This window comes from Emys orbicularis, chromosome 12 (assembly GCF_028017835.1).
Source record: "Emys orbicularis isolate rEmyOrb1 chromosome 12, rEmyOrb1.hap1, whole genome shotgun sequence".
Lineage (NCBI taxonomy): Eukaryota > Metazoa > Chordata > Testudines > Emydidae > Emys > Emys orbicularis.
The window spans coordinates 38,706,861-38,727,585 of NC_088694.1; the positions used below are offsets into that span (position 1 = coordinate 38,706,861).

The 20,725-nt window shown below is 50.7% G+C and overlaps 1 protein-coding gene across 1 annotated transcript; it reads right to left on the reverse strand.

The window, feature by feature from the left end:
- Positions 1-13,287: 13,287 nt before the first annotated feature.
- Positions 13,288-14,253, reverse strand: LOC135886143 (olfactory receptor 11A1-like). Its single transcript, XM_065414013.1, has one exon. The coding sequence runs from the start codon at positions 14,251-14,253 to the stop codon at positions 13,288-13,290; it is 966 nt and encodes a 321-aa protein (XP_065270085.1).
- Positions 14,254-20,725: the final 6,472 nt, after the last annotated feature.

The following is a 20,725-nucleotide window of genomic DNA, read 5'->3' on the forward strand; positions in this document are numbered from 1 at the left end:
AATGAGGCCTATCCAGGATTAACAGAGCTTGTCAGAGTTGGGGGAGACATTTCCCATTGGAAGGGGTGGATCTGGATTGTTAAATCGGGCTGCAGCACATTCTTTCCTTGTTTTCTGGTTCTCTGTTTCCTGTTGTCTCCATTGGATATCAAAATACTGGCACCCTTACCACAAAATCCTTTTCTATTTTGGTTGATCAAGGGGTTGGGTTTCCCTTGGGTTTATGTCAACATTGCACTTCTCCATGCCGACTTTGAGAGTGTTTTTAAGCACTTTTTTGCCTGCCCCCTCCATACTCTAAGCCCATATAAGAATATAATAGAAAAGAACTATTTACACTCAGATTTTCAAAGGATTCTAGAGGATTAGGTGTTCAGCTTTCAATGCGACTTAGTTACCCCATTGAAAATCCATCTGAATGACAAAATATTTGAAAGCATACATTTATTTTTGGGTGTCTCTGTGATTGGGTAGCCCCACTTGAGACAGCAAGATTTTTCAGAGTGCACAGAATTTTCATAGCCTGTTGTATTTTCAATGTTGGGAAATGGTCAGTTCATGTCACCCTATCTAGCTACATTACCAGGTGCTCACGAGAATACTAACTGAACAATCCACAGTCATTAATAATGGGATACCTCAAGAAAGAATCGCTTGTTGACACAGATAGCAGCTATGTGAATTTGAAGAAATTTGGACCCTGTTTTTTGAAACATTGGTATAAAGAATGATGAAATAATGCCAGACTTCGGCCTGGTCTACACTATGAGTTTAATTCAAATTTAGCAGCATTAAATCGAATTAACCCTGCATCTGTCCACACAACGAAGCCATTTATTTCGAAATAAAGGGCTCTTAAAATCAATTTCTGTACTCCTCCCCGACGAGGGGAGTAGCGCCGAAATCGATATTGCCATTTCGAATTAGGGTTAGTGTGGCCGCAATTCGACGGTATTGACCTCCGGGAGCTATCCCACAGTGCACCATTGTGACCGCTCTGGACAGCAATCTGAACTTGGATGCACTGGCCAGGTAGAAAGGAAAAGCCCCGCAAACTTTTGAATTTCATTTCTTGTTTGCCCAGCGTGGAGAGCACAGGTGACCACGCAGAGCTCATTAGCACAGGTAACCATGCAGTCCGATAATCGAAAAAGAGCACCAGCATGGACCGTACGGGAGGTACTGGATCTGATTGCTATATGGGGAGAGGATTCAGTGCTAGCAGAACTATGTTCAAAAAGACGAAATGCCAAAACTTTTGAAAAAATCTCCAAGGGCATGATGGAGAGAGGCCTCAATAGGGACTCAGATCAGTGCCACGTGAAAGTTAAGGAGCTCAGACAAGATGATGGAGAGAGGCCACAATAGGGACTCAGATCAGTGCCACGTGAAAGTTAAGGAGCTCAGACAAGCCTATCAAAAAACAAAGGAGGCAAACGGTCGCTCCGGGTCAGAGCCGCAGACATGCCGCTTCTACACTGAGCTGCATGCAATTCTAGGGGGGGCCGCCACCACTACCCCACCTCTGCCCATGGATTCCGAGGAGGGGGTAATCTCAGCGGACGGGGAAGAGGAGGAGGAGAAGGAGGACGAGCTTGCGGAGAGCACACAGCACTCCGTTCTCCCCAACAGCCAGGATCTTTATCTCAGCCTGAGTGAAGTACCCTCTGTGACAGACCCAGACCAGTGGGGTACAGGAGTCTGGTAGAGGGCAAATATACTGGTCACTGGATGAGTAGTTTTCTGTTCCCTGAGTGACCAGAGCAGGGGCTGCACTAGAGTAATCAGGAACCTGCTAGAACCAGTTAAGGCAGGCAGGCTAATTAGGACACCTGGAGCCAATTAAGAAGAAGCTGCTAGAATCAATTAAGGCAGGCTAATCACGGCACCTGGGTTTTAAAAGGAGCTCACTTCAGTTTGTGGTGAGAGTGTGAGGAGCTGGGAGCAAGAGGCGCAAGGAGCTGAGAGTGAGAGGGTGTGCTGTTGGAGGACTGAGGAGCACAAGCATTATCAGACACCAGGAGGAAGGTCCTGTGGTGAGACTAAGGAAGGTGTTTGGAGGAGGCCATGGGGAAGTAGCCCAGGGAGTTGTAGCTGTCATGCAGCTGTTACAGGAGGCACTATAGACAGCTGCAGTCCACAAGGCCCTGGGCTGGAACCCGGAGTAGAGGGCGGGCCCGGGTTCCCCCCAAACCTCCCAATTTGACCTGGACTGTGGGTTCTTCCAGAGGGGAAGGTCTCTGGGCTGTTCCCCAACCCACATGGTGAATCTCTGAGGCAAGAAAATCCGCCAATAAGCGCAGGACCCACCAAGATAGAGGAGGAACTTTGTCACACCTCCCAACCCTCCCAAGGCAGTATCCAAGACCATGACCCCATGGAAGGGACCTCAGGTGAGTTTACCTTTTAAAATATAAAACATGGTTTAAAAGCAAGCGTTTTTTAATGATTACTTTGCCCGGAGGACTTGGGATGCATTCGCGGCCAGTACAGCTACTGGAAAAGTCTGTTAACGTGTCTGGGGATGGAGCAGAAATCCTCCAGGGACATCTCCATGAAGCTCTCCTGGAGGTACTCCAAAAGCCTTTGCAGAAGGTTTCTGGGCAGTGCAGCCTTATTCCGTCCTCCATGGTAGGACACTTGACCACGCCATGCTAGTAGCAAGTAATCTGGTATCATTGCATGACAAAGCCTGGCAGCATATGGTCCCGGTGTTTCCTGGCATTCAAGCAACATCCGTTCTTTATCTCGCTGTGTAATCCTCATGAGAGTGATATCGCTCATGATAACCTGGTTGAAATACGGGAATTTAATTAAGGGGACAGAGGTGGCCCTTCCTACTGGGCTGTTTGCCTGTGGCTGAAAAGAAATCCTTCCCTGCAGTTAGCCAAGTGCGGGGTGGGGGGGAATTGGCGCTGAGCTTTTCACGTTTGGCTAGCAAGCATCTTCCCTGATACCAGCCACGCGGTGGGGGGAGGGGTAAAGCGATCATCCCAGATAATTCATGGCGGAGGGGGGGGATTAGTTTGGTTTCTGCAGGGATCTTCCCTGATACCAGCCATGCGGTGGGGGGAGGGATAAAGCGATCATCCCAGAGAATTGGATGGTGGGCGGAGGGTTAGTTTGTTTTCTGCTGCTGAAGGTAAACAGGAAAACCGCAGCACTCAACGGGCTTTGCTTGGTATGTGGGAAAGGAGGGCGCAGAAGCCGAAAGACAATGGCTTACCATGGCCGCATGCAAGCCGAAGTCTGTTGCCCGGACCTGTGTCTGTGATCTCTAACACCAAAGCCACAGGCACTCAATATTAAAAGATGCAAAATGCGACCTTGCACTGAAATCATGTGTGCTGTGTAATGTGAATAGTGTTGTTCACCGTGAAAGAGTATAAGCATGGTTCTGTAAAATGTATCTTTTTAAAAACTTCTCTCCTTTTTTCCCTCCCTACAGCAGCTGCAAATTTTTTAAGCCTCCCTCCTCCGTCCCGAAGGCTATCTCAGATAAGGTGGCAGAAAAAGAGGACGCGAGACGAGATGTTTTCGGAAATCATGGAATTCACCCGCAATGAAAGAGCTCATTTGAATGAGTGGAAGGACATGGTATCAAAGTACAGGAAAGATGCCAGTGAACGTGAGGTCATGAGGGACGCTCGAGATGAGAGGTGGCAGGCTGCAACGCTGGGGCTGCTGCGTGATCAAACGGACATGCTCCGGCATCTGGTGGAGCTTCAGGAACGGCAGCAGGAGCACAGAGTGCCGCTGCAGCCGCTGTATAACCTCCCTCCCCTCTCACCATGTTCCATAGCCTCCTCACCCAGACGTGTAAGAACGCGGGGGGGGGGGGGGAGGCTCCGTGCACCCTCCCAGTCCACCCCACTGGACAGCCCAACCAAAAGGCTGTCATTATATTGAATTTTTTTAGTGGCCTTTTCCTTCCCTCCTAGCCTCCTCCCAAACCCCACCCGGGCTACCTTGTCAGTTCTCTCCCTATGTTTATAATCAATTAATAAAGAATACATGATTTTTAAATGATAGTGACTTTATCTCCTTTGAAAGCAAGCTGTGATTGAAGGGGGGAGGGTGGTTTGCTCACAGGGAATGAGTCAATCAAGGGGGCAGGTTTTCAACAAACAGAACTTTCACACTGTAGCCTGGCCAGTCATGAAACTGGTTTTCAAAGCTTCTCTGATGCGCAGTGCTTCCTGGTGTGATCTTCTAATCGCCCTGGTGTCTGGCTGCGCATAATCAGCAGCCAGGCGATTTGCCTCAGCCTCCCACCCCGCCATAAAGGTCTCCCCCTTACTTTCACAGAGATTGTGGAGCACACAGCAAGCAGCAATAACAATGGGGATATTGGTTTGGCTGAGGTCTGAGCGAGTCAGTAACGAGCACCAGCGACCTTTTAAACATCCAAATGCACATTCTATTACCATTCTGCACTTGCTCAGCCTGTAGTTGAACAGCTCCTGACTACTGTCCAGGCTGCCTGTGTATGGCTTCATGAGCCATGGCATTAAGGGGTAGGCTGGGTCCCAAAGGATAACTATAGGCATTTCAACATCCCCAACGGTTATTTTCTGGTCCGGGAAGTAAGTCCCTTGCTGCAGCCGTTTAAACAGAGTAGTGTTCCTGAAGACACGAATGTCATGAACCCTTCCTGGCCAGCACACGTTGATGTTGGTGAAACGTCCCTTGTGATCCACCAGTGCTTGCAGCACCATTGAAAAGTACCACTTGCAGTTTATGTACTGGGTACCCTGGTGCTCCGGTGCCAAGATAGGGATATGGGTTCCATCTATCGCCCCACCACAGTTAGGGAATCCCATTGCAGCAAAGCCATCCACTATGACCTGCACATTTCCCAGAGTCACTACCTTTCGTAGCAGCAGCTCAGTGATTGCTTTGGCTACTTGCATCACAGCAGCCCCCACAGTAGATTTGCCCACTCCAAATTGATTCCTGACTGACCGGTAGCTGTCTGGCGTTGCAAGCTTCCACAGGGCTATCGCCACTCGCTTCTCAACTTTGAGGGCTGCTCTCATCTTGGTATTCTGGCGCTTCAGGGCAGGGGAAAGCAAGTCACAAAGTTCCATGAAAGTGCCCTTACGCATGCGAAAGTTTCGCAGCCACTGGGAATCGTCCCACACCTGCAACACTACGCGGTCCCACCAGTCTGTGCTTGTTTCCCGGGCCCAGAATCGGCGTTCCATGGCTATAACCTGCCCCATTAACAGCATGATCTCCAAAGCGCCGGGGCCCGCGGTTTGATAGAATTCCATGTCCATGTCCTCATCACTCTCGCTGCCGCGCTGCCGTAGCGTACTCCTCGCCGCCTGGTTTTGCAGGTTCTGGTTCAGCATAAACTGCACGATAACGCGCGAGGTGTTTACAATGTTCATGACTGCTGTCTTGAGCTGAGTGGGCTCCATGCTTGCTGTGGTATGGCGTCTGCACTGTTCACCCAGGAAAAAGGCGCAAAACGGTTGTCTGCCATTGCTTTCCTGCAGAGAGGGGGAGGATGTACCCAGAACCATCTGCGACAATGTTTTTCGCCCCATCAGGCATTGGGATCTCAACCCAGAATTCCAATGGGCGGAGGAGACTGCGGGAACTATGGGATAGCTATGGGATAGCTACCCACAGTGCAACGCTCCGGAAATCGACGCTAGCCCCGGTACATGGACGCACACTGCTGAATTAATGTGCTTAGTGTGTCCGCATATATTCGACTTTATACAATCTGTTTCCAAAATTTGAATTCTGTAAATTCGGATTAATCCCGTAGTGTAGAAATATTCCACCTGACCTATGCTTTTTCCTTTGCACTTATCCCCCGTTTTCCCCACCTTCTCCTATTGCCAATTTGTGTGTCTTTTTTAGTATTGTTACTCCCACCCTCACATGTGCAATGTTTGTCTGATTTTGTATTCTCTCCTCTTGCGTCTTTGAGAAGAGGTCAAGTTGCATAATGGCATAATTCTATTCCCTATCCTATGAAATGTGTGGTACTGGTTACCACGGACAGGTGTCACAATGTTTATTGGTTGTTTCCCTCAGAAAAAAAATTGAATCACAAAAATAAAATGACAGGACACCTCACAATTACTGGCAGAAGGTAGGGGAGGAATATCCCCATATTGCACAAGGCAGATTATGTCACACACCCAGACCCACACAGAAGGTCTGTGGCTGAGCAGGGAATGGAATCTAGGAGTCCTACATCATGGTCCAGTGTCCTATCACTGCATCATCCTTCTGACCTGGAGAGGGCACAGCCTGCCCATTCTCATTGCTTAACCTCCTACGTACTGGACACAAAATACTGACCCCACAAGCAGATGGTGAGGTTGAGAAACAGTCATTTATTCACTGTAAGAACTATTGGATGGTGAACGAGGCAACTCATGACGGATGCTGTGTTGTATAATGGCTACCCTGGTAGAGGGTGAGGGATGGAAAAGATTAGCTATACTGTATAATGGGCACTAGGGGCAGTAGAAGGTGGGGAACGGGCAGATATACTGTATAATGGGCACGAGGGGGAAGCAGGGGATGGGGGTGGGGAAGGGGCGGGTATACTGTATAATGGGCAGTAGGGAGCAGCAGTAATTCTGAAAAATGCCCTCTTGAATGCAGTTTTATGAATATTGACAAAGCAACATCGTTGTTTTAATTATTTTTTTCTATTATGGCCGTGCCGTAATAGGACCATCCAGGAACCTGTCCCCATTGTGCTCTGCCATGTCTAAATCCAGAGTGAGAGACAGTCTCAGAGAGCATCCAATCTAAGCAGACACGACAAACGCGGGGTGTGGACAGGGCTATAACTAGGCATGGAAGGATTAGATTTTTATTGGTAAATGTTGGTAAACTTGGATTTCAAGGCAGACACAAAAGGGACAAAAAAATTTCCCTCCATCATAATAAAAATATGCAGATAGGCAATGTAAGAAACACGCTGCTTGAGAATTTATTAAACTTTGATATAAGGATATAGTTTGACGTGATGTTGAAAATTTGTATTTTAACGGTTATAAAGCTTTAACTTTTTGAATCTCAAGAGCTCCTGTTGTTAAAGAATTTTCTGACCCCCTTTCCATAACTCCCACAAACACAGTGAACATTTAAATGAATACAAAGAATAAAATTGCTTAAAAATAAACATTGAGATTATCAATAGAAATGATAAAGAAAATTTAAATGAGTTCTGCCAACCCGAGATATAGCAAACACAGAGGAAGAAGATTCTCAGTCTCTAACTATGACAAAAGAGGCAGGCATTTTTTGTTTTAAGTGTGATTATTGCATTGGTTTTGTGTTTAGTTAGGAAGGATTTTCCTCAAAGGAAAGACAAAAGTGTGTGTGTGTGGGGGGGGCAACACTGCGAGAGGAGATGAGGGACAGAGAGAAGTGAAACAGATGGAAACCATGAAGGCGGGAGAAAGTACTTAGGGCATTATTCTTGCATTTGGCCTTAGAATTGGGCGAAATTTTTTGTTTAAATAGTTTATTTGCCGAAAAATACAGTTTTGGTTGACCCAAAACTCTTGGACATCAATTAGCCTATGACTTTCAGCCCAAAACATTAGAGGGGAGGCAGAGTTAATTCATTAGGGGGCTGTTCATGAAATGGCTGGAGAACGCGGGAGAAGCACATCTCCCCCTTTCAACTTTTAGCCTAGTAGTTAGGACACTCACCCAAGATGTTGGATACCCAGGTTCAAATCTCAGGACCACTAAATATTTATTATTGACACAAAGTGGGACAGCTTTAATGGGAGAGTTTGAGAGACACCAACGCAGAGTAGCCTGTACCTTGCTGGCCAAGAGAGAAAAGGTCTGCATTCAAATCCCTGTTCTAGGCCTGGGATCTACAACTGGGTCTCTCAAGTTGCAGGTGAGCACCCTAATCACTAGGCCAAAGGTTATAAAGTCAAGCAGCACCTCTTTCTCTTCTGTCCATTTAATGTAGGGCACCTAAAGTGCCTTTCAAATCTAGCCTTTCAAAAAGCCTGGAAATTGTCTTCTATGACGAGATAACTTGCTATGTGCATGAGGGGAAAACAGTGGATGTGTTATTCCTTGACTTTAGCAAAGCTTTTGATATGGTCTCCCACAATATTCTTGCCGGCAAGTTAAAGAAGTATGGGCTGGATGAATGGACTATAAGGTGGATAGAAAGCTTGCTAGATCGTCAGGCTCAACAGGTAATGATCAATGGCTCCATGTCTCATTGGCAGCGTCGGTCCTGGGGCCGGTTTTGTTCAATATCTTCATTAATGAGCTGGAGGATGGTGTGGACTGCACCCTCAGCAAATTTGCAGATGACACTAATCTGGGAGGAGTAGTAGATACACTGGACGGTAGGGATGGGATAGCTCAGTGGTTTGAGCATTAGCTTGCTAAACCCAGGGTTGTGAGTTCAATCCTTAAGGGGGCCATTTAGGGATCTGGGGCAAAAATCTGTCTGAGGATTGGTCCTGCTTTGAGCAGGGGGTTGGACTAGATGACCTCCTGAGGTTCCTTCTAACCCTGTTATTCTATGAAATTAGAGGATTGGGCCAAAATAAATCTGATGAGGTTCAACAAGGACAAGTGCAGAGTCCTGCACTTAGGACGGAAGAATCCCATGCACTGCTACAGACTAGGGACCGAATGTCTAGGCAGCAGTTTTGCAGAAAAGGACCTAGGGGTTACAATGGACAAGAAGCTGGGATATGAGTCAACAGTGTGCCCTTGTTGCCAAGAAGGCTAATGGCATTTTGGGCTGTATAAGTAGGGGCATTGTCAGCAGATTGAAGGATGTGATCATTCTCCTCTATTCAACATTGGTGAGGCCTCATCTGGAGTACTGTGTCCAGTTTTGGGCCCCACACTACAAGAAGGATGTGGAAAAATTGGAACGAGTCCAGCAGAAAGCAACAAAAATTATTAGGGGGCTGGAGCACATGATTTATGAGGAGAGGCTGAGGGAACTGGGATTGTTAATCTGCAGAAGAGAAGAATGAGGGGGGATTTGATAGCTGCTTTCAACTACCTGAAAGGAGGTTCCAAAGAGCAGGGCCGGCTCTAGGCACAAGCAAACCAAACATGTGCTTGGGGCAGCACATTTTCAAGGGCAGCATTCTGGCCTTTTTTTTTTTTTTTGCTTCCGGCGGCAAATGCCTAGAGCCGGCCCTGGCAGCAGCAGCGCGTCGTGCGTGGGGGGCGCCCTGTAACCGCTGCGGTTTGCGCCGCGGGAGAGCAGCACCCACACCTTGTGGCTGGGCCGGGCAGGCTTTGAGTGGGGGACACTCAGGCTGGGGGACACCCCACGGGGCACACGGAGCCGCCTACAGGTGCCGCAGGACAGCTGCCCCCCCAGCACTGCAGCCGTGGCTGGGCGAAGCGGCCCAAGCCGCCCAGGGACTCTGGCAGGGCGGCCAGAAGCAGCAGCAGCAGCAGGTCCATAGAGGTGGGGCGCTGCCGTGCGGGGCCTGCGTCCCACTCTCCGGGGCTCCGCTGCCTCTGGGGCTACCCTGCCCTGGCTCTTCAGCCACCTGCCGGGGCGGTCCCCCGGCTCTACCCTCCCGGGTCCCGGACGGTCCTGGAGATGGGAGCCCTGGATGGTGGGACCCTGGGCTGAGGCGCGGCCCGGGAGCCCCGCTGCTTATCCCGACCCTGCCAGTGCTGGACTGGCTGGAGGTGAGGGGGGAGCGGGCAAAGTCATCACTGATGGGGGGGAGCCCAGGGCTGGGGCGGCAGGGGGTGCGGGTGGGGGGAAGAGAGAGCCCAGGGCTGGGGCAGCAGGGGGTGCGGGTGGGGGTGGAAGAGAGAGCCCAGTGTGGGGTGGGGGGCAGCCCAAATTTTTTTTGCTTGGGGCGGCAAAAAACATAGAGCCGGCCCTGCCAAGGGGGATGGATCTAGACTGTTCTCAGTGGTAGCAGATGACAGAACAAGGAGTAATGGTCTCACGTTGCAGTGGGGGAGGTTTAGGTTGGATATTAGGAAAAACTATTTCACTAGGAGGGTGGTGAAGGTTACCTAGGGAGGTGGCGGAATCTCCTTCCTTAGAGGTTTTTAAGGTCAGGCTTGACAAAGCCCTGGCTGGGATGATTTAGTTGGGGATTGGTCCTGCTTCGAGCAGGGGGTTGGACTAGATGACCTCCTGAGGTCCCTTCCAACCCTGATATTCTATGATTCTATGACATGGTTTTTTTCAACCCAAATGTACTTTCTGTTGCTTTCTGTGGTTTGCTGCAAATTCCCAAAAAAGTTCAAATTCACTTCAACCTGACTCCGTTTTTTCCTTCACATTTTGGAACTGTCACTAAACCAAAACACAGTTATTGGCTCACTTCTAGTTGTTCCGGTCCCTGCTCCATCACAGACTTCCTGTTGCAGAACGGAGATCTCTGTGTCCCAGTTCCCCAGCTGTACAAAGGAGGTAACAGCAGCTGTTCCCCAGTTCCTGGGGGGCGTTGTAAGGATAAATACATTATAGATTGTGGGTCAGCCAGGTACTATGGCCATGGGTGGGAGGGAGTAGATAAATTACTTAGGGAGAGGCAGGATGTCTCCTGAATAAGAGCTTGAACACATGCAAAGAAGGCAAAAGTACCCACGTGGCACCCCTAATGTCTGACACTGGAATTACATCGCTAACTGGGCTGTGAACTTAACCGACCACTCGATGGAAATGGAGCAGAAATAAGAGCGAGGGAATGCAGCTGGGATGGAGATGGAGAGGGGCTGTCTGACAATGACTAACGAGCCCCCTGCCTTGCCTGTTCAGGCCTCAGTCAGTGATGGTGGCGGGATTAGGGTTAGCTGAGACTGACCTGACTCAGACTGTTGTTTGGCAGTGAAGGGGGGACCATAACAGATCGAATGGCATTTTAGTAAACAAGAGGGAACTTCTTTCACCATGAGTCTCCATGTCTCTGTCCTCACAGTGGGAAGGAAATGTATCTAGGGGTAACCCTTCAGAAACTGCACTTCAAAGGGTGACTGGACTATAAAATGGAGGGCCTAAAACACACCAGGGATTCTTCCACTCTGTTTATCTCTATTGCTCTCGCTGACTCTTTCACCTGAGAAGACAAAGGAACCAGCCTTTGGACTTTGGAGGGGTTCTGAGCTGAGAATTTGGTCCACTCTGTTGCTGGAAACATTTGGTTAGAATGTCACCTTGAACCAAGTCTAGTTTGTTAAGTTACCAGAAAGTGTTTTATCTTCATTTCTCTTATAAACATGATTGACTTTAAACACTTGTCCTCTCTTAAAACCTACCTCTTTGTAGTTAAATAAACTAATCCAGTGTGGTGTTTAAACAGAACTGTTTGGTAACTCCAAGGAAGATAGAAAACTGCTGTACATTGACCCCTTATAGACCCAACGGACCTATAATACCTGAACTGTCCTGGAGAGAGCTGGTCAGAGCAGAACACAAGTTTTGGAGGAAGATCCAGGGCTGGGAGTGTGATTGGGTCACCCTGCAAGTGCTAACCAGGGCTGACGGAGGCCAGAATGTGTCTGGTGTTTGCAGACAGGCTTCTGGGGCAGAGCTGCTGGACCAGGGCCGTGGCTATTCATAGACACTCGGGGTGTGACCTGAATGCTGGTGGATGGTTGTGAGTGGCCCAGGCTGGGACCCACAGCAGCCAAGCATTGTGAGGCACCCCAGATTGTAGGACAGGGTGACACAAGCTCTCACTAGTCTGGATTCCACCCTGGAGTGTGATATGTTCCCTCCCTTTGAACTGCTCCATGCAGCTGCAAGCAGCCGAGCAGCTTCTGCCCTGCAGTGCCATGTGCTGAGTCCCTCCTCAGTGACCGTTGGACAGGCCCAAGCCCAGGACCAGCCTCAGTTCTACGTGTGCACCTCTCCTGGTCCCCTGGCAAACCCCAGCTGTCTCAGGACTGTTCCTCTTCACCTCGGCTTTGAGTCTGCTTGTCTCTGGTTGCCCAACCTCTGTTCACCCCTGGGCCTGGTGAGCCTGGGACTGGTGCTTTGCCAGAGCTGGTCACAGCCAGGCTTAGCCCAGAGAAGAGCTATGAAGCTGTTCCTGGTGAAGTGCCCAGAGGTCACTGCTGGGACCTGGCTGTTTGAATCCAGGCGGTGGGAGTGCAGTGCAGGTGGTTGGTGTGCAAGGGGGTATGGTGGGGATGAGAGGCACCATTTTGGGGGTGGCGGGTGTCCCAGGCTGACATCCCGACATGCTGCACCAGGATTTGGTATTTTTATTACTCTCACATTTATTTTGTGCTGAGAATAAAAAAATGGTGATAATTATGTCTCCCTCCACCCCCAGTTAGAAACTCCATGATGCGACCATGGTTATGGCACCTCTCTCTCTGACCCTTCCACTTAGATGGAAAACACTGACCTCCAGTCTGTCCTTGGGGGCACAAGAAATGATTTAGAGCAACAAACCTTCTGATACTATCACCCACACTGTTTTATTTGCATTAGGCTGTTGGAATTTGATTACCACATGTTATTGTCGAACACAGAGTAACAATGAACAACAGGGAATATACATAGGGATTTGCATTTTTACTTAGTGGAGTTTGTGCCTTACATGACAAGACAGCTCTGTGCATTATGCTCCTCACATAAGGTGAATGTTAAGCCAACACCACGCAGAAAAATACCTGCATCTTGTATGTGTCAGTGCTGCACTGCTGGACACAAGAGGGCAGGGCCGGCTTTAAGCCGATTCGGCTGATTCCCCGGAATGGGGCCCTGTGCCTAAGAGGGCCCCGCAACATCCGGGGTTGCCGGCGGAGCGGGAGGAAAAAAAAAAGCCGCATCCTGCTTCTCCCCGCTCCCTCCAGCGCTTGCGCTGCCATACAGCTGATCAGCACAAGCCTGGGAGGGAGGGGGGAGGAGGAGGAATGAGGCGTGCTAGGGGAAGAGGCGGGGCCAGGGTGGAGATTTGGGGAGGGATCCAATAGGGCAATGAGGGGGCGGGGCCAGGGCAGGGATTTGGGGAGGGATCCAATGGGGCAGGGAGGGGGCGGAGTCGGGGTGGGGCCGGGGCGGAGTTGGGGCGCGGGGCCCCGTACCTGCTAAAGCCGGCCCTGCGAGAGGGGGATAGAATTCTCCACAACCGCACGTTCCTCTTTGTTACATGGACACAGCAGGGAACCATAAACACCCTGCCTCAGTAACTCCATGCAGATTGTCTCCATTGCTTTTCCCCATCAGCCCTGACATATTCAATGGGAGTTTTCAACTTGATATCAGTGGGGGCTCTTTGCCTAAATCTCCCGGGCAGCTTTGAAAACCTTGGCCTCAGTAACGATCTAGGAGTCTCTGCATATTTTTTTGAAAGCCACATATTGACTGAGTGCTTTGCTCAAGGCTTCCCTTACCTCTCTATTTCTCAGGCTGTAGATGAGGGGGTTCACCAGGGGAGTCAGGACCGTGTAGCAAAGAGAGAACACTTTCTTTAACACTCTCAGTGTATCGAGTGTCGGTAGCATGGAGACACTCATTAGGGTTCCATAGAAAATTGTTACCACAATGAGGTGGGAGGAGCAGGTGGAAAAGGCTTTGTGCCTCCCAGTGGTGGAAGGGATTCTCAGGATGGTGGTGATGATGCACACGTAGGATGTCAGGGTTAACAGGAACGGAGGCAGGGTGAATTCACAGGATAGGATGAAATTCAACAACATGATCAGGCGTGTGTCCCCACAGGAAAGTTTAATCAGTGGGATGGGATCACAATACAAATGGTCAATTTCATTCAGGCCACAGAATATGAACTGTGACATGAGTAATATAACAATAGTAATAGCCAAACAACCATTGAACCATGATCCAGCAGCCAACTGGAGGCAAAACCTGGCATTCATCAGAGCTGAATAGTGCAGGGGTTTACATATTGCTGAATACCGATCATAAGACACCACTGCTAGCAGATAGCATTCCGTACCTACCAGAACACCAAAGAAGTACAGTTGTGTGATGCAGCCACTTACTGAGATAGTTCTGTCCCCAGTCAGGAGACTGGCCAGTATCCTGGGCAGGATGGTGGAGGTGTAGCAGATCTCTAAGCAGGACAAGTTCCCCAGGAAGAAGTACATGGGGGTGTGAAGGTGCTGATCAGCCACAACTAGCACAACCATGAGGGTGTTTCCGGCCACAGTTGCCATGTAGATCACTAGAAACAGCAGGAAAAGAAGAATTTGCAGCTCAGGGAGATCCCTGAATCCCAGGAGGATGAATTCTGTGATGGCTGTTTGGTTTCCCCAGTGTCTGTCTGCCATGGATTGAGTTTAGGAACCAGAAAACAAGCCGTGCCAGTGAATTGGAAGAACATAGAGCTGAAAGTTAATCAAGTGTCAGGAATTCATTCCATGAACTTTCAAAAACTCCTCCCCTGCTGAAATGTTAAGGCTAAATATAGATTTTAGAGCAAAGTGCCAGGAGTCTCAGTCCAATAACAGAACTGTGGTGTCCCTGCAGACTCACCCTCTGTTGTACCAGAGCCATAATTACGATAACAACAGCCCATTTCTCTGGTAGCCCAATTAGTGATGTGACTGGTCAGACCCCTTCTTGATCTGCTGTCATATCCTGTCTACTGACATACTGGGGTTTAACAATGATACTTCAAAGCAGCATTGCACTGGTGGCCATGGCCAGAATCATGCCATGTCTTAGGAGGAGTCAAAATCAATAAATACATCAACTCAAATCTTGGACTGATATTTTCAATACCATCTAGTGTCCTTAGGCACCCATCTTCTGTTAGAATTTATGGGAGTTAATTTAATAATCGATCTTGGTAAAATCAGAATTTTAGTGTCCTACAAGAAAAGAAATAATTATTTTCACCTCCACAAGAGATCAGTTTATGTCATAAATTATTAAATGGAGTCAGTTCTTCCTGTCTTCATGTAATGATGATGTTGATGGTGGTGACATGATGAGGCACTGGCAATGCCTTTTCTGTTTCATAGTCGCATTCCCTGTGTTGACTATGAAGCAATAATAGCATACAGCTCTCTTCCAGGTGGATTTTAGGAAAGGGCAAAACTAGGCTGATGTGCAACCCTAACTGGGGTGTGACTCTCGCACTGCGTAATGATTGAGGTCTGATAATACGGGAACAAGAAGGGAACTGAGGAAGAAAGATGCTGCCCCTGAAGTCAGAGCGCATCTGGCATGTGCTGAATGTGATCAGGGGACTCACACTGTCCCAGATCCCAGTCAATCGACCATAGCTCCATTGGAGTCAATGGGCCAGATCCCCAGCTGAGGACCTTTCACATGTATCTCAATTTCCCCATTGTTAAATGGTGTTGTTAACACCAACTGGCTCTGCTGTGAGAAGCTGCAGCCAAAAGTGCTAAAATTCAAAAGTTGCATGCAGTTTTACTGTCGCCAATTCGGTCCTAGGATATTAGAGATGCAAGGTGGGTGAAGTAATAGAGCTGAAGGAGAGCTCTATTTTGCTCGAAAGCTTGTCTCTCTCAACACCAGAAGTTGGTCCAAGAAAAGATATCACCTCACTCACCTTGTCTCGCTAATATTCACAAAGCACACGCATGCCCTGTCTGGAAGGTGCTATAGAAATGCCGTCAGGAAGATGGAGCTCACCTGTAACCACAGGAGAAGCTTGAAGAGATGAGTTCTGATGTCTCAGGGGTCGGCTGCCAGGACTCAGGCTGGATCTTCTCAGTAAATAGACCTGCACCTACCTGAATGGACGAACTGCTGCCATGACCTGTCTTAGAACACGCTCTCCCCCCTCCGTTTACAAAGTGCAGACATCTCCTTATACTTGTATCCTTCTCCATGGCAGGCTGCATCTCCCTTGAGTCCACCTCCAAAGGGGCTGAGCCTGGGGAGTTAGCGCTGTGTTTTCTGTGCAGACGGTACAAACAACTGTCCTGATGCAACCAACCTCCCACAGCCAGAGGAATCGCCTTTCTGCTCCCTGCTCTATGAGGTCATTGCTGTTCATGGCAGAAATATAACACAGTACCCATGGAGTGTATGGCCCTGCAGAGACTGACTCTGCTCAGTAACCTTCACTCATGTAAATTGTCCCATTGCTTTCAATAGAACAAGTGCATGAATAATAATGGCTGAAATCAGTCAGGTGCACCAGATTGGGGGTCGAAGCTGTGCAGTTTAACAAACACAAAGAAGACTGAATGTAAAGTAAATGTAATCTGTAGTTTGCAAATGAAACATTTGCATGACGGGAAATCTCTCTCTCTAACTCTCATTCCCACACAGACACACACACACAAACCCAATGGAAAGATTTATCCCACAGAACTTGGATGTGATTAGTGCCTGCTAATGTTTATTTATTTATTTCCCAATATTGTCTCCCTTCTGCTGAGAAGCAGTAGAAATCAGGGCCTTGCAGATTGGTTTGCCATGGGAGGAGAATCCAGTGTTGTGGACAGGGCCGGCTCTAGGCACCAGCAAACCAAGCACGTGCTTTGAGCAGCACATTTTCAAGGGCAGCATTCTGGGCATTTTTGTGTGTGTGCTTCTGGCGGCAAAAGCCTAGAGCCGGCCCTGGCAGCAGCAGCGCCTCATGCGTGGGGGGTGCCCTGGGGCCGCTGCAGTTCATGCCGCGGGGGAGCAGCGCCCACACCTTGTGGCTGGGCCGGGCAGGCTTTGAGCGGGGGACACTCAGGCTGGGGGACACCCCATGGGGCACACCCCATGGGGCACATGGAGCCGCCTGCAGGTGCCGCAGGGCGGCCACCCCCCAGCGCTGCAGCCGGGGCTGGGCGAAGCGGCCCAAGCCGCCCAGGGACTCTGGCAGGGCGGCCAGAAGCAGGAGCAGCAGCGGGGCCATAGAGGGCGGGGCGCTGTCGTGCGGGGCCTGCGTCCCACTCTCTGGGGCTCCACTGCCTCTGGGGCTACCCTGCCCCGTCTCCTCAGCCCTCTGCCGGGGTGGTCCCCTGGCTCTGCCCTCCCGGGTCCCGGCCGGTCCTGGAGGCGGGAGCCCTGGATGGAGGGACCCAGGGCTGAGACGCAGCCCGGGAGCCCCACTGCTTACCCCGACCCTGCCAGCGCTGGACCGTCTGGAGGTGAGGGGGGAGCGGGCAGAGTCATCACTGGTGGGGGGGAGCCCAGGGCTGGGGCAGCAGGGGGTGCGGGTGGGGGGCGGGAAGAGAGAGCCCAGGGCTGGGGTTGCAGGAGGTGCGGGTGGGAGGGGGGAAGAGAGAGCCCAGGGCTGGGGTGGGGTGCAGCCAAAAATTTTTTTGCTTGGGGTGGCAAAAAACCTAGAGCCGGCCCTGGTTGTGGAGTCTGGTAATTCCTTAGTGTAGCTTGTTTATTGACACTGTGTGCAATAGTCCTGGAGCAGAGATGGTCACAAATACCATGCAGGGAATTACGTCTTTAAGGAATCTCATCCCCATGCTCCAGGAGCAGGGCTAGCCTGCAGGACCTTCCCCCAAACAATGAGTTCATCCCAGAAACCTAAGGGTGAATGCTGGGTCATCCCAGTGAGTGGGAGCTGGACAAGGGCAAGGTATGATCCCCCTCTGGATTGCACAGCAGCTGCCTGAGTAGTGGAGCTGGAAGCTCTGCTCTAATACTGTTGCCTGAACTAAATGTTAACTCTGAGGTACTTCTGTATGTAATGAACAGCAGAGTTATGGACTGACGGTCAACCACACACTTCATTTGGAATCAAAAGTACGCAATCAGGCAGTAGGAGATACAAATAAAATACAGTACTACAATACAGTACTGTGTTAAAAACTACTAAAAAATAAAGGGAAAGCTGAAAAACAAATCTGACAAGGTAGGAAACTGTTTTTGTGCTTGTTTCATTTAAATTAAGGTAGTTAAAAGCAGCATTTTTCTTCTGCATAATAAAGTTTCAAAGCTGTATTAAGTCAATATTCAATTGTAAACTTTTGAAAGAACAACAATAATATTTTGTTCAGAGTTATGAACAACCTCCATTGCTGAGGTGTTCTAACTCTGAGGCTCTACTGTATTTCTGATGGGATGCCATCTGGTGGACAGTTTGCTAATTGCTATTCCAATCGCCTTTGTAGTTCCCGTATAGTTCCTGGCGTGTGCTGAATGGGTTGCTCGTCCGTTTTTCTCTGTTGGATTCTCATTTTGGAGACATTCCTGCCTCTCCCAAAGGAACAGAAAATAAATAATTTGAAATGGGAAATAAAATTTCTGGGATTCTCAGTCCTGTGGCAAGTGCCCCCAAACGGAAATATTTGGATTCAGAAATGCTGCCACTGTAGAGGGACATATTAACAAAAACCAGGTGCCTAAGCCACTGCCAGCTATTGGGATAGTCTATCAATTACTTTGCTTATTGCTAGGAATAGTTATTTAGTAGATCTTTGCAGTAACTTAGGTTAGTTTAGGTGAATCCAGAAGGGAGGAGGGGTGAACCTGACCCTCTGTGCCCTGAACCTGACCTTCTGTGCCGTTTTCTTGGAGTGCAGGCTGTGACAGGGTCAGGCCAGATGGCTACAGGAGAGTGATCCTATTGGGATCCAGGAAGTGGGCGCGCGAAGCCCACCCACTGCTAAAGGATCCCCCCCCAGCCTAAGGGGGGGGGGTCCACAGGACCTGGAGACCCAAAAAATTACGGGGGACAACTAACAAAAGAACAGGGACAGGAGTGAGGTCAAAGGGTCAAACGAAGCGAACCAGACAGGGACACCGAGCAGAGAACCCCGGACAGCGCCCACTGCTCCTCGAAGGCGTCAAGGGAGCCAGCGGACGCCGCCCAGAGGAACTCTGCCCAGATACGTGAACGAACAGAGGACCTGAAATAGGCCCCACAGTCACAGGAGACTCCATCGGCCAACTTCCTCACTCTGGTTTTATAGATGGCCAGTTTCGCTAGGGCCAGGAGGAGATTGACCAGGAGGTCCCGCGACTTTGTGGAGCGACGGATAGGGAGTGCATAAATAAAAAGGTGAGGAGAAAAGTGCAACCAGAATCTTAACAAAATATCCGTGAGGAGCCGGAATAGGGGCTGCAGCCTGGCGCACTCCAGGTAAACATGCGCCAGGGTCTCCCTCACGCCGCAAAAGGGGCAGGTGTCTGGCATAGGGGTAAACCGCGCCAAGTACACGCCCGTGCTCACGGCTCCGTGAAGGAGCCGCCAACTGATGTCCCCGGTGGGCTTCGGGATCAGAGTAGAATAAAGGCTGGCCCACCGGTGCTCCTCACCCTCCAGAGGTGGCAGAAGGTCCCGCCACTTCGTATCGGGGTGGGACACGAGGGTGAGGACATGAAGAACATGGAGCACGAGTGTGTATAGATGTTTCCTTGGCGCGGTCCGGAACAGAACCGGCTGCAGATGGTGCAGCCGGCTCATGGCGAAGGGACGGGGAGAGGGCCGGTTGGGTCCACGGGGCAGGGGCCCGATGAAAAAGTCTGGAGGACTCGGAGTGGAGGGTGGGCGGGGCGTGCCCTCTCACAGGTCCTGGTCGAGATAGTCCCGAGCAGCGGGCGGCAAAGCAGCCCTCACCTCCTGAAGTACGCGCCGGGGAGTACGAGGTCTGGAGAGCCCCATGCGCTGAGCGAGCGTCCGGGGATCCAGCCAATCTCCCCGGTCGTAGTCCTGGAGGTCTCCGACTTTGGTGACTTCTGCCAGGACCAACCTCTGGCGCAGCATGGGGGACTCTGCCACCTGCACACAGAGCTGGGGGTTGTGTAGCAGGGGCTCCACGAGATCTGCCCCCACGGTGGCCGCCACGGACCTGGTCACCGAGAACAGTTTCCAGGTTCGGAGGAGGTCCTGGTAGAAGACCGGCAGCCGGAGAGGTCTCGTGGAAGACCTCTCGGATGGAGACAAAGGAGCTGCCGGTCATATCGGAGCCCTTGGAAGCGGCGCAGGAAGGCGTGCGCCAATACGCTCCACCCCAGACTACCTGCACCATAAAGAAGTCTCTGCAGGGCCTGGAGGCGGAAGACGTGGACCTGAGCATGCAGACACTTCAGGCCCTGCCCTCCCTCCTCCAGGGGTAGATGGAGAACCCCCGCAGAGACCCAGTGCAGTCCTGACCAAAAGAACTCCAGAATCGACGTCCGGAAGTTGATCAGGAAACCCGGGGCCGGGACCAGGATGTTGAGCCGGTACCAGAGCATGGACAGGACTAGTTGATTGAGCACCAGTGCTCTCCCTCGAAGGGAGAGACACCAGAGCAGTCCTGTCCATTTCCGGAGCCGCTCCGACACCCTGCCCTCTAAACCTAGCCAGTTCTCCGGCGGAGACGGATGCATGGCAGAAAGGTAAACGCCGAGATAGAGCAGCGGACCCGCGCTCCACCGGATGGCCTGAAGCGCGGGTGGGAGGGAGCTCACCTGCCACCTGTCCCCTACCACCAGGCCAGAGCTCTTGACCCAGTTGACCTGGGCGGAGGAGGCTGCCGAATAGATGGTCTGGCAAGCCTCCACCCGCACCAAGTCGCCCGGGTCCTGGACCACGAGGAGCACGTCGTCGGCGTACGCCGACAGGAACAGCCACAGCTCCGGCTCCCGCAGCACCAACCCCGTCAACCTCCTACAGAGGAGACAGAGGAAGGGCTCGATGGCCAGAGCATACAGCTGGCCCGAGAGGGGGCACCCTTGATGTACTCCTCGCCCAAAGCTGACCGGTTTGGTCAGGGTCCAGTTGAGCCTGACCAAACACTCTGCGGAGGCGTACAGCACCTGGAGAAAACCCACAAACTGGGGCCCGAAGCCAAACGCTCGCAGAGTGCCCAGGAGATACCCGTG

Bases quoted from the DNA above. Each gene is read 5' to 3' on its own strand.
- LOC135886143 (XM_065414013.1), bottom strand. From the start codon at position 14,253: ATGGCAGACAGACACTGGGGAAACCAAACAGCCATCACAGAATTCATC.